Genomic DNA, 14,382 nt, shown 5'->3' with positions numbered 1-14,382 from the left:
GAGGAAAAGCACAAGAGTTCTTTGTGCAGGCAAGAATAGATCAGTTTAGCTGTCACGTGAGCGGAAGATAGTTGCCTCTGCTTTTTAGAAAACAAGTACAGATTGTGAAGCCTCCACTGTCATATTGCATTGTTCATGAATTCAAGTCCAGGGGCCTCTAAAAGACTTTTTTTATATCAGTTGAGAAGTTAATCATGGTTATATGAACAAATGAAATACTGTATCATTCTTTCACTGCTGGGATAGTGTTTTCTGTCTTGTATACAAAGTATTTATGCAACTGAGATGGTTCATGCCATGGAATAACTAATATAAAAACCATAGTAACTCTATTTTTAACCTGCACCTATATTATTTTGAAGCTGTACCGTTCTTATGCAGACAAAGATTTTTGTCTTTGAACTGATTTTTTTTGACTGAGGAAAAAATGTAAAATCAGCCCTTTTTAGACAATACAGGTTTTTTTCTCCTACTTTAAGCTTTTAGGCACATTCTTCATTTGTACTCTACCTGCTTCTGTAATGTCTTTGTTTTTCATGAAGAATTGCTAGGTTTTGTCTCTTTCTAGAAAGCAATAGTATGAAATTCAGTGCTGGGACAAAAATAACTTTTCACTTGCATTAGATTTGAAGTTAAGCAAACATTAACGCTTAACCTCTGAAAAAATATTAATTTTTCGACTGATTGTTTTTCTATTTATAAACATTTAAGTCTTTAATGGCTAGACAGTTCTGAGTGTCTAAATTTGGTTATTAACAGTAGGTTTAGATATTGCTTGAAAGAAAATGAAGTTTGTTTACAATATCCATCTGTTTATCACTTCAGCACTGAACAGGAAGAGTTATTTCCTGTCTCAGAATACTTTGTTTCCTTTGTGTCTATTAAAAAAAAAATGACTACTCCTTCTGACCAGTGAAAACTTCTCATTTTTCAAAGTAGGGATTTGTGATAAATTAACTTTAGTAATACATTGCTGATAAGCATTGTAATTTTAACATCTTATTGCAGTGAATGTTGTAGGGAATATGTTGTAATCATCATATGGTGCATAAATGTAGTTTTAACTGAATAGCTAGAAGTTTTAGAAGTTGAAGACTGCATACATGAAAGCAGTAATGTAAATATGCAACTGTTTCTCATTGTAACTATTATATAGCCTTAAATTGTGATTTTATTTTTGAAACAAAATTTTATTCTGAAAGTTAGCTTAAGCTTGCTTATTTTTAAAGATGGCTAACTTCAAGAAGATGGAAGGGGATCATGTACTGCTGCTTAAGAATGTGGTTTTCTTGGTGATTTAGCTGATAATTCAACAGAATCAGGAAATCTTCCAGACCATTCATATTTGTTTTTCAGTGTCTGACAGTATTTTTTGCTGCTTTGTTGTTGCCAGCAATCACAGGCAATTACTTTGCTGTAGGTCAAAAAAGCACAATCCTAGATGAATTATACTTTCACTTTACAGATATGAACTTGCTGTGAGTTTTGCTACAATTGTAGCTGACTTGAAGTGCTCTTGAGTCATCAGTCACTCAGAAAGCAATTCTCAAGGACACTAGCCTTACTTTCATTATTTCTGTGTCTGGTTTAAACATACTGTGTATTAGTTTACAAGTCCTCTTTTTTTGCGGAAGTGTTCATGTATAGGAAGAGGCACTACATACATAGCTTCATGATTGTGAATCCCTTGAAGATGGAAACTTTTCACCATTTATATTAATTTTATAATTTTTTCTTTAAATAGATTGCAAGCTTTGAATTGCCAATGCATGCATGAACGATCACAACACTTCTGAAACTTTTGGTGAATGACATGACATACAGGGTAATTATTGTATTGGTTTAATATTTGCCAAGACATTCCTCTTTACTGGGTGTCCAACATTACAAGCAATACACACATTTTAAAGAAATACCCCTCAAAACAGGTATAGTGCAAACTGCAGACTAGCAAATTAGTCATAACTTGAAAGGCTTGCTGCAGTCAGTTGAAAATAATGTTTTAGTAGCTGCATTTTAAGGAGAGGAAGAACAGGATGGCACAAAGCTTAAGAACGCTATATTATTATACCTTAACTAAAAATAACTGCATCTATGACTACAATATATTTTTCTTTGCTGTAGTTGTGACATGGAGAATAGAGAAACCCTCAGGGGGTTGCAGAAGATGGATGACCGCCCAGAAGAGCGTATGATCAGGGAGAAACTCAAGGCAATGTGTATGCCAGCCTGGAAGCATGAATGGCTGGAAAGAAGAAGCAGGAGAGGTCCTATGGTAAGTGGCACGGAAATAAGGGCAATATCTGTGACAACTATTACAAATAAAAATCCCTTAAACTTCTTTCTTTTAGAAACCTTTTTAATCATTAACAGTGTGCAGACTCTTAATTGTGATACTTTTTGTTCATTTTTTATGAGCTGTTTAACAAGAAATTGTGGCTGACTTTCTGAAATGTATGCATTTATTAAGCTTTATTTTTAAAAAAGTATATTGCTGTGCTGCTGATTGTGCTGTGGCAACACTGCCCTCTAATGTCAACAGCAAAAGTAGCTCTTGTTCATTAGATAAAGACTATTTGAGTGTAAAACTGCACTGTAGTGCTTTGTACTCCATTCTCTAGGGTTTCATGACTTCGTATTTCCTTTGTTTGAAAATGTTAACATTTTCTATATGTTTAATGTGTGTGGATTTTTTTTTTTTGCTAGATTAATATACAAACTGCAAGCTTATTAGAACCAGAGAAATCAAATCTGAGTAACTCCTTCACATAAGTCTCAACTCTACTAAAACTTGGATGCCAGAATATTCCTATTAGCCTTTTTGGGTAATGCTTTTGTATAAATGGCTCAGAAGTAGTAATAAGAAATTTCAGACAGATCAAACCAAAAACTTATTAAACACAGTTAAGATTCTAACACTAGCATATTCAGTATAATGCTGGTTAATTAATAGCAATTATGTTTAAGTGTAGTTGCATTGGTCAGTATGACTCCTGTGTAACATTTGATGGGAGTGCTAATTTAAAGGTGAGATCATCTGATGCAGTAAACGAGTGTTTGGGGGCAGCTTTTCTAGAACAGAAATAAGGGTTATGTTGGTAACTTTCTGTCATAGGAACATTGAAAATGCTTCAAGTACACCAAAAAAGAAATACCTTGAATAACACAAACCAGTTCTTAATTGAAAAAAAATTTAAATGCATCTTGGTTACTGCATAGCTTGAAATTATGGTTCCTTGTTCAGCCCACTTCCCTTGAGGTTTCTGGGTATTTAAATACAAATTTTGATGCTCCAGTTTCTCAATTACTACCATTTCACATTTAAACTTTTTCAAGCACTAGCAACTGATAACTGTAACTTGTCAAAATGCAAATTCATGTGCCTATGGGCTGTCCAGGAAAGAAAAAAAGCATTACAGTAATCAGTAGGAAGAAAAAAACCACAACAGCCTGCATTGCTTTTCATACTTTTCCTTTATCCTGTTTGTCTTCATAATCAGATAGCAATATATTTTAAAACAACAACAACAAAGGTTTCTGAAAAGTTCAGGTTTGTAAGAAGAATACATTCAGTATGGTGACTTTTTAAGGTAAAACAAGCAGTGCTTGGCTCAAGGCTGTAAAAACAGGCCTTTCCTCTCTTAGGCAATGCCTAACTGCTAGGCTACAGCCTCCTCATTGTCCTCTTCTTCCTGTAGCCTGCTGAAATTTAAATGCATTTTTGGATAGTGGAACAGCTTCAGCTGGATGAGTTAAATGCTTCAGTTTAAAATAGTATTTTGACCTTGTGGATGCAGTTCAAATCATCAGGTAGAAAGGCATTGAGGCTGGATGTCTCTTCTGCATACCCTGAGCAGGGAAAGCTCCTTCCATTAATTAATTAATTAATTAATCGATCTATCTATCTATTCATTCATTTATTTATTTATTTCCTAAATTTGAGACCTCTGCAGCTTTCTAGGAGAGATCTGCTCTGTTAATCTGAAGTGTTACTTGGAGCTTCCCTCCAACTTAGAGTCAAGCCTCTAAGACATGGGGAAATGTAGAACTAAAACTGCCTGCCTGCTGTGACTGCTTTTAATTTGATTCCATGGGGCCTTACTCTTCTCATGTATTATGTAGGTCTGAGGGGCAAGCAGCTGAAAGTTGTCTTGAAATATTCCATATCTTAGTGTCAAAATTCAGTGTTTATGCAACAAAGCACTGTATTAGAAGTGTATGTGCTCACTCTTCTTGAGCACATGTGTCTGTTCATGTAGTGCAGCAATGTGTTAAATGATTAGCTCAGATACCAGATGCAGTGTAGCTGTTTTACTTGTATTGCAGGCAGAAAAGCTGCCCATGGTTCTTATAGGGCACAGCACACCTTAATTTTGCTGTATTGCCTCCAGGTTTAAAGTAATTTTACTTTGCAGCAAGTGTTCATATTGTGCTGTAGAAATGGCAATCCTGCTATATATCAACTGATACTTACTGTATGTAACAGATGGATCCAAGGTTATAGCTCTTAAATAAGCAGACAACACCTGTAGAAAAAAAATATTCTTTTGGCTCCTACTATCCAAATGGGAGAATTGCTGTCCTCTGAGATACCATGAATGACAATTACAGAAGCACTTTGACAATCAAATCAGTCGCTGCCACAAGTCTAATAGGTGGCACAAATGGACAAGAAAAAGGTTCTTGCTTGTGTTGTGTATAGATTAACAAGATAGCCCCTATTAGATGTTAATGTTAGAACCTGGGGAATATGCAAACTTTGAATGTCTAAATAATGGCTTAATTATAATGCTAGCTAAACAAGTTTTGATGAATTTGTTTTGCTTTAATGTAAAATTATCAAATTGTAGTTTTAACATATGGTTTAATTGCTGCAAGGTGGTGAAACCTATCCCTAGGAAAGGAGATGGATTGGAAATGAACAAACTCTCTCTGGAGCCTCGGGCTGAAGGACAAAGCACTGCTTTTTCACCTACACAGAAAGGAAGACGTAGTCCTTCTCCTAGTAGCTTTTCATCATCCTCTAGGACACTTAAATCTGAATCACCAGGTGTTAGAAGAAAAAGGGTATCTCCAGTGCCTGTAAGTTGTAAGCTGTGATGTAATTTTTAATTTGGCTATATACCGCAATATTTGCTTAGAGAACAATTGGTATCTAATCCTTTCTGGGTAGGCAAAATGCTGATATAAAGGGGTTATGACAGGGTATCACTTGATATGCTCTGCATATCTCATGTTATACTTCTTGTATGGAATTTTGTTCTTTCCTCTTAGGTATGACTTTTCTTCTTAATTTAGTCCTGCTTTCAATTTTTATTTGTAGGAAATAAATGAAGAAATATAGGTACTCAGTTGTGAAGATGTATGTTCTCTTAGCTTGATTTTTGCATGAAGAGGTGCCAGGAGTTTGATTTGTGCTTTTTTGATTGTTTTTTGGTTTTTTTGGGTTGTGGTGCCCGTGTCCCCCTGTAGTTTTTTGCATGTCAGTTCTCCAGGCAGGTATATTCCCTTGGGGATAGGATTGTTGACTGGATGGACACACCCCAACTCACCCCACCTCTCTTCTGCCCTTGAATTGCCCTTGAATTCTGGGCATGAAAGAAAATTAATAATTTTACATTCATATAGTCTAAGCAGGTTATAGTTTCTTCAGATTTTGGGGACTCTCTCATTCTATGTCATGGGGGGGGGATGATGGACAGACAGACAACCCATAGTTAAACTTACTGTTGTCCTGGAAATGCTCATGATGGAACTGCTTATGTAGTTTCAGAGTGGACGAATAACACCACCTCGAGGAGCCCCATCTCCAGATGGCTCCTCTCCATACAGCCCTGAGGAAACAAATCGTCGTGTCAACAAAGTTATGCGAGCCAGGCTGTACCTGCTGCAGCAGATAGGACCCAACTCTTTCTTAATTGGAGGAGACAGCCCTGATAATAAATACAGAGTGTTTATTGGGCCTCAGGTAGAGAACATTTTTGTGTTGTTTGTAGCTTTTATTAATTTATAGTTAATCTTGGAAAACTGTACAAAACCAAATTAGACCAAGTTAGTCGCAACCCTTGCAAATAGTTCTATAAAGTAATGTTTAAAAGATATAATCTGTGATTGTTTAATATAATGATCAGCTTGTATTTTTTCAAATATGTAGCAAGTATTACTTTTGTCTAGTTTATCTTTAAAAAGAAAAATACTCTTGGAAGTAATTACTAATATTCTGTATATTTCTCATTCCTAGCAGTGGCTTCTAATTGTATATCTTAAGTATTTTTGGCCACTTCATTTTCCTAGTTTCTCACTCTGAAATGCTATGTTTTCTCTATTCATGGGATATATAAATGACGAGCACATGACACAATTCTTTTTAATGCTGTGATAATTTCATTAATACCCATAGTGAAGTTGTTTTCAGAGACTTCCATAGTACTGCTGTGATGGTGTATTGGGGAACATTTAGGTTTCTGAATAAACAGAAACATTTAAGTTTGATTGTTGTCATGTTATGGGTATATGATGATTGTATGCATAAATTCCTTCTAGTATGAAGCATAGCAATAACTTCAGCTGATTTTAAAAAATAAAAAAAGGGTGTGTGTGTGTATCAAGAGAACTGGTGTTATAATTGTCTACTTTTCCATACATATTCCTGAATAATATTTTTGGGATTCACATTTTATGTAAGGCCATGCAAGAAGATATGACTATCTATATATGAAATATTTTGCATTAACTAGCTTTGGGTTTCTAATAAAAAAGGGGGGGGAGGGGGCTAGTATATGTCTTCATGATGAACTTAATGATCTATGTAATTATCAATTCAGTAGAGCCCTAGCATATACTTTTCTTTGCAGACTTGTAGCTGTGGTCGTGGGATGTTCTGTATTCATCTGCTGTTTGTTATGTTGCGAGTCTTCCAGCTTGAACCCTCAGACCCAATGCTCTGGAGAAAGATGCTGAAGAACTTTGAGGTGATAGATTTCTAATAGATCTAATGGCAGACCTAAAATAGACTCCATGTAAAAGTCTTTAGAACATTATCTTAAAAATGCTGAGAACTACTGCATTTCAAAGCAGCAAGAATATATGTTTTTAATTATATCTTTAATTTGGGTTCAAGAGCCCTGCAAGTAGGAAAAAAATCTGCAAATAAAAGGCATAGCTAAAAGAATTAGTAGAGAGCTGTAGTTTAGCAAGTGATTCAAATCTTGGATTTTCTACTCAAATTTGTTTATGTGTCTCACTGATTAGCTGAAAGGTAAACAGAACAAGGATCTTCAGAAGTAACTGTGTGTATACTTAAAGCTATTTTTAATAAGTAAATAGGTTTTTGTTGTAAAGTTTCTTGTGATCTATTTATTAGTAAGACTTCTGAAATTCCTGCTATACTGCTAATGCATTATTGTGAAGGTAAACAGGTCTTTCTTAGCAGTAGTTAAGCTTCAGTAATATTACCTTCTAAATACAAGCTATTCATAGCACAAATATGACTGTTGTCATCTTTTTCTGATGTTAGGTTGAGAGTTTGTTCCAGAAATATCACAGTAGGCGTAGCTCGAGGATCAAAGCTCCATCTCGTAACACCATCCAGAAGTTTGTCTCACGCATGTCAAATTCTCATACATTGTCATCATCTAGTACTTCTACATCTAGTTCAGAAAACAGGTCAGTATTTCTTTAAAGGAATTAAAAACTTTATTGTGTATTTTTTTCTAATTTTTGAGGCTTAGAATCACCTACATTCTTTTTTTTCAAAGCTGCTTTCGTTTCAAGCCATGTTAAGTCTCTGTATTTGCAAACAATCAAGAGTCAAGCATACATTATTCACAGTCATACCAAGTGGGCATTATACTTTCTGTTTGTAAAAAGTTAAGTAGAGCTGTGAAAAGAATTTTTTTGACTCTTATGAATTTGGGAAACAAACTCTAGAAATGAAAATTATCATCTTCAAGACTGAAACGTATACATTAACTTTGGAAACTTGTTTGTTTGTGAGCATTTGTTCAAATATAGTACTTGTGCAAATGCTGACAAATGAAGAAACAGAATTTCATTTTTTTCCTCTTGTCCTAATAAATTTGTACTACTTTGGAGAAATGCTTGGGCCTATGACAATATACTGAAAATTTCTGGGTAAATGTACTGTTTGTGTAAACATATATAAAAACCATGGGGTTTATATATCTATATCTAATTAAGAATATATTTTAAAAACCACTTAATGCAAAATGAGTGGGTAAACTATAAGGGAGTTGTTAAACGATTATGGTTTTTTATAGTTTATACCATATTAAAAGATGCCTTATTTATCAGTCTTAAGTGGTTTGATTCTTTGATAGCACTTGAGTGCTTTTTCTTTTATATTGAAAAGATATTGGTTAACTTTTTAAACAAGTGATTTGTGCATGCATTAATTAGCAGACTGAGTGAACTAGACATCCTATAGAGAGATCAAACCACAGAAGGCAACCAAAACCGAGGCTTGCTTTTGTGTAAAGCAAAACTTAAGGAGGACCTTGATATGTTACTTTGTGATAATAAGCATATAGTTAGATTAATATATTCAGACAGGTTTATAATTCTGATATACATATTGTAACCTTAATTTCCCATAGTCTTTTAATTACTTTTCCAAATTGTCAAATTGCATCATTGTAAATAAATTACATAAGTAGTTCTAGAGTATATTATGTATTTAACTAATTGGTTTATTTGGCAAGTCAGTTCCTTTAATTATATACCTTGCATAGGAAGATTATTTTTTTTTAATAGGAATGACTTTATTGGACTGTGAACTTTGCTGCATTAGTTCTCATTTTTGACAGGATGAAAGATTCTTTCAGTTGTTTGCCAGTACACCTGATGATTAGTTCCCTGCGTTACTGGTTCAATGAGATAAGTTATCATTCTGTGTGAGTCTAATCTTGCATGATATAAGTATTGGAGAACACTGAGCATCAGATTAATTTGAGATAAAAGCTTACTCAGTTCTGATAATTACTGTGACTTGCAGTTATTTTTGTTTTACTATTAATTCTTAAAAAATAAATTTTAATTTAAAACTCGTGTTTCTATACATGCCGTGGAACTGAATTTTTACACTGTAAGCTTATTTTTGTGGATTTTTAAAAGATAAAGAAAATTAGCGTCAATCACTTGCAAAAAGCTAGAAGCTAATATATATGTATAGAGACAATGTATACACAAATTATTTTTAGAATATACGGTTGATGAGCAAATACAGGGTTCCTGCAAACTTTTAAACATGAACCAGCTATAACTTACATTTTTAGTAGGAGTACTAAGTTTTACACATTTAAACAATAATGCAGAAGTTTAAATTGTGTTTTTTATTACATGTTGTTTAAGCTTAGAATAATTTTTCTGGTGAAATCTCTGGTTATAGCCATTTAAAAATTAAGGTAAGGTAAATAAAATGGAACCAACATGTAAAACAGAAATGTGGTGGTTTGTTTTTTTTTAAAAAAATCTACATGTGATATGTAGATATATTAGTGTTTATGTGAATCGATTACATCTGTTTCTCAGTGGCAGAAAATTATTGAGTGGCTGTTCTCTTCTGTTGAATTTTTGAGTTTTACATACATTCATCAAATAGTATTTACAGTTTTCTGTACTGGGCTGAAGACTATCTTGTGACTCTATTCTGAAAGAGTGTGGAAAAAAACCTGCATGTAGCTGTCATGGTTTAACCCTGGCTGGCAACTAAGCCCCATGCAGCCACTTGCTCACTCCCTCCACAGTGGGACGGAGGAGAGAATCAGAAGAGAAAAAAGTGAGAGAAATCATGGGTTGAAATAAAGACAGTTTAATAGGTAAAGCAAAAGCCGGACATGCAAGCAAAGCAAAACAAGGAATTCATTCACCACTTCCCATGGGCAGGCAGGTGTTCAGCCATCCCCAGGAAAGCAGGGCTCCATCGTGTGTAACAGCTACTTGGGAAGACAAACACCATCATTCTGAACATCCTCCCCTTCCTTCTTATATACCCAGCATGACGTCATATGGTATGGAATACCTCTTTGGCTAATTTGGGTCACCTGTCCTGTCTGTGTCCCCTCCCAATTTCCCATGCCCCTCCAGCCCTCTGGCTGGCAGGGCCCAAGGAACTGATAAGTCCTTGATTCAGTATAAACATTACCCAGCAACAACTAAAAACATCAGTGTTCTATCAACATTGTTCTCACATCAGAGCCAAAACACGGCACTGCACCAGCTACAAAGAAGAAAATTAACTATCCCAGCTGAAACCAGGACAATAACTTTCAAAATCTAAAAATGTCTTAGTTTTTCAAAAGCAAAGGAAAAGTAAAAAAAGCAAAGATTGGTTTGTTTCAAGAAGCTGGGGGGGAGGGGGAGGGGAGGGGAGGGGGGGGAATAAGTGCCCGAGGCTAGTCCTTTCAATCTCCAATTGGTGTCTGACCTAGTTTGAAAAGATGTCATGCATTTTGTGATGTTCTCTTTCATTTCAACAAAGTGTTGTCTGTAAGTGCTTCTAAAAATTTGGTTGCTCAGTTATTCAGACCAAGGTTTAGGAGAATCATCATCATCATAAAATGAGTAATGAATAGCATATTCAGAAGTGACTGTTCAAAATAAAGTTAATCTTTTTCACTGTTAAACCTGTTCTGAATTCTGATATGCCATTTTGCAATCAAAAGTATTTCTTTTTATAGTACGAAGGATGAAGAAGAACAGATGTGCCCCATTTGTTTGTTAGGCATGCTGGATGAAGAGAGCCTAACTGTGTGTGAAGATGGCTGCAGGAACAAGTTACACCACCACTGCATGTCAATATGTACGTTGTCATCTTTGTCTCATTAAGTTCTGGTGACTAAATATGCAGAAGTATTATAATTTTGTGTGTTGGTAGGGTTTTTTGTTTGTTTTAAAAGTTACAGAAACATGCTCTTAAGTGATGACTATAGCTCTTTGAGAGTTTGGTATCATTCATTGGTATCAATATATACCTTATTATCAGTTATCAAATTACAGCTTGCTTTGTGAATGCTTTGAGAAAGAAGTTAACTGCAGGGCTAGAGGTTTGAGCCTTTTACCTGAGTGAGAAGATCATGTCCAATTAGAGCAAGGCTAGGAACAGATTTTACCCCTCTGTGACTTGTCATTAGAATGCATGAAAGTATTCTACTAGGATTATATAGTGAATTATGGAGTATGTTTTTATATATTGCATTAAATAAAGTATTTTAATTAGATTGCTTTAACAAATAAAATTCTATCTCCCATGTTTTAATACTTTTGAAAAAGTATTACTTATGTTTGAGGCATAAAACCAAACCCCTGCATTTCAATTCATAACTTTTAATATTAAATTGTAGTGCTAAGCTGAAGTGTTTCTGCATGTAAAAACATTTAAATGCACAGGCTTCTGCACATGGTTCAGTTCAGAAGTGTTTATCCTGAAACTGGCATTTCTCAGTAAAAATTAAAAATAATAATGCCATCCTCTGGTTTTATGCAATGTAAAACTGAAATACATATTATCCTGTTGCTGTGTTCCAGGGGCAGAAGAATGCAGAAGAAACAGAGAGCAACTTATATGTCCTCTTTGTAGATCTAAATGGAGATCTCATGATTTCTATAGGTAGGGATTCAGTCTGAGTATAACAAACTATCTGCTTCTGGATCCTAAGTTGATGTTCATAAATATGCTAAAGTATTTACTTTGGTAAATGTTTTATTTGCTAATGCATGCTATTTGTTGTTAATCTGTAGTCATGAATTGCCAAGCCCTGTGGATTCTTCTGTTCTCCATGTGGTTCATCAACAAATTCAGCAGCAATCTACAGCTGGATCACAGAGAAGAACCCAAGATAGCAATTTTAACCTTACTCATCATGGGGTCCAGCAGATCCCTTCTGCCTATAAAAATTTAGCTGAGCCATGGATTCAGGTATTTTTACTTTGTAAAAGAAGCTTCAAATGTAAAAACTGATATTTTTTTTTAAACTGTTTTGCTAGATTTTTCAAATCAACAATTCAAAAATTTATTCTGAATCCCATCAGCTTTATGGTTGATTATTATTGGAAAGAATTATATTTAACTTGCATCAGAAGAAAAGGTTTTTCAGTCTTGTTTTCACTGGGGTATTCAGTTTTAGACTTCATCTCAGGCTTCATATTAAAGGTCCGTGTAATAAAATGTAGTATTCTTAATTCTAATTTTGGTTATGCAAGTGTCACATAAATACAAATTTGGCATTTGCTGTTACCCAAGTTGGGTTGCAGGAGCCGAATGATCAAAATAACCTCTACTCTAGAGGTGGGTTCAACTGAGAAGGGATCACATACTTAAAAGAAATGGGAGAACTTGTATTACCTGTATGTCTGCTGTAATTTTTGTCTGGTATAGCCAGACCTTGCTTTCAGGGTTGTTTATATCAGTGTATAGAAACGAACTCCATACTGAATAATTAAAAATCAGAGTGAATGAAACCATCCATAAAGCCATTCCCCCACTTCTCTTAGCAGAGTTTTTGGAGAACTGAACACTTAGAAATGAAACATCATAAATGATATCACAGAATCTTTTTTAACACGCTGCCTTCTGGCACATTTTTGCTGTCAAGCTTCTTAAGGTGATCTTTCACCAGAAACATTTATTTGATCTTTTTGAGTGCTCTTCTTAAGTACTTAAGTTGCAGTTTTATTCAATCTGACTCCTGTAATGCTGCTTTTTTCTTTGGCAGGTGTTTGGAATGGAGTTAGTTGGCTGCTTGTTTTCTCACAACTGGAATATACGTGAGATGGCACTTAGACGTCTTTCCCATGATGTTAGTGGTGCTCTATTATTGGCTAATGGTGAAAGCACTGGAAATTCTGGAAGTAGCAATGGAAACAACACAAGTGCTGGAGCTTTGGGAGCAGTTAGTGGGTCATCCCAGACCAGTATCTCAGGAGATGTGGTGGTAGAATCCTGCTGCAGTGTGCTGTCCATGGTCTGTGCCGACCCTGTCTACAAAGTATATGTTGCTGCTTTAGTAAGTAGCTGTTTACTCATATTCTAGTAATTTCCAAATTACTTAATTTTTGAATGGGAAGAGATATATGAGTCAGGAATCCTAATAATTGAGCACTACTGATAACTTTTAACCATCATCTGAAAGCGGGTTGAACAAAATAGCAAGAGTGAAATGGCATGAGTCTACTGGTCAAATATAAGGAAATGCTTGCTACAGCACTAAGTGTTAACAGTACTTGTATGATGAGATTCTTTCCAATCTCAAAGAATACATGACTAATTCTAATGGTGAATATATAGTAAGCTGTTTATTCTTTGAAAATTTTGCTGATATTTTGAATGCAATTTATATAGAATTATTTACAACTCTTAAAATAAATTTGTGTGGCTAATTTGATTTCATATGTATTATTTTTTTTTCTCTTAGAAAACCTTAAGAGCCATGCTATTATATACTCCTTGTCATACTTTAGCAGAGAGGACTAAACTACAGCAACTTCTCAAACCAGTTGTAGAGATGGTATTAGTTAAATGTGCAGATGCCAACAGGTATGGTGTCTCATGAACTTCAAATTCATTTTGGATTGTTACTGAAATGTCTTGAAGTTTCATTTGTTGCTATTTTATATGGAACTAGGAGATCATTTATAGGTGGCAGTGAAATAAAATGTATGGATCATATGTATAAATGTTTTTGTTAAAGTCTAGTTGCTACCAACCAACTTCTGTCTTGAAAGATGTAGGTTTTGGAGGCACCTGTTTATATTTTTCCAGCACTTATGGTTCTTAAATGATGTTTTGCTTGCATAAGGTCTTTTTTCCCCTTAAAATAAAGGAAGATATGTTGGGTGCAGTCATCAACCATCGCCTCCATCTCAGTTAATATTGCTTTGGTTTAATTCTCATGACTCCCCTTTAAGCAGTCAGCAAGTACCAATCATCAAATTTTGTATCTTTAATATATATATATATGTTTCCTACTTCAACAAAAGCTGTTGTACATCTATGTCATGAAGTGTTAACATAACACTGCTACTTTTTACTTCATAGTGTAATGTTAGTATATGGCTATTCTGAGTGAATGCATTTGGCAGTTCTGGCTTGAATAAGCCTTTTCTTCCTCTCCCAAGCTACTCTGTCTGCTCTGCCAGACCAACCATTTCTTCAGCTGTAGATGCAGAAGTCCACCAGACTGCTATTTTTTTTGTTCGGTTGGTTTTTGTCTCTTTTGGTTTAGTTCCTAAGCAGCGTTGTTTCTGAAACTGCAACTAGAGGTTCACTGGCAATAGTTTAGCAATGGAAAATCTAAAATTAAAGGTATAAGTGAAATAGAACTGTTCCTTATGGTGCTGGATTCCTGTATTTGGCCTGTTTGTGCA

At 34.9% G+C, this 14,382-nt stretch overlaps 1 protein-coding gene across 2 annotated transcripts in view; it reads left to right on the top strand.

Moving 5' to 3' along the window:
• LOC129783149 (mitogen-activated protein kinase kinase kinase 1-like) overlaps positions 1 to 14,382 on the top strand; it is a 100,669-nt gene that overhangs the window by 73,374 nt on the left and 12,913 nt on the right. For both annotated transcript variants that reach the window (XR_008745134.1, XM_055792971.1), the window contains exons 2-11: positions 2,125 to 2,275; positions 4,879 to 5,082; positions 5,768 to 5,968; positions 6,855 to 6,971; positions 7,517 to 7,665; positions 10,698 to 10,819; positions 11,545 to 11,626; positions 11,758 to 11,935; positions 12,732 to 13,022; positions 13,431 to 13,552. Coding sequence is in view for 1 of the 2 variants with exons in the window: in XM_055792971.1 (XP_055648946.1) it covers positions 2,125 to 2,275; positions 4,879 to 5,082; positions 5,768 to 5,968; positions 6,855 to 6,971; positions 7,517 to 7,665; positions 10,698 to 10,819; positions 11,545 to 11,626; positions 11,758 to 11,935; positions 12,732 to 13,022; positions 13,431 to 13,552 (1,617 nt within the window). In the remaining variant the exon portion in view is untranslated. The remainder of the gene's footprint in view (positions 1 to 2,124; positions 2,276 to 4,878; positions 5,083 to 5,767; positions 5,969 to 6,854; positions 6,972 to 7,516; positions 7,666 to 10,697; positions 10,820 to 11,544; positions 11,627 to 11,757; positions 11,936 to 12,731; positions 13,023 to 13,430; positions 13,553 to 14,382) is intronic.

The sequence above is a fragment of the Falco peregrinus genome, chromosome W, assembly GCF_023634155.1.
Source record: "Falco peregrinus isolate bFalPer1 chromosome W, bFalPer1.pri, whole genome shotgun sequence".
NCBI classification, from domain to species: domain Eukaryota; kingdom Metazoa; phylum Chordata; class Aves; order Falconiformes; family Falconidae; genus Falco; species Falco peregrinus.
Note: the sequence above shows the minus strand (reverse complement) of the source record. Positions and strands in the feature narration are given on the sequence as shown.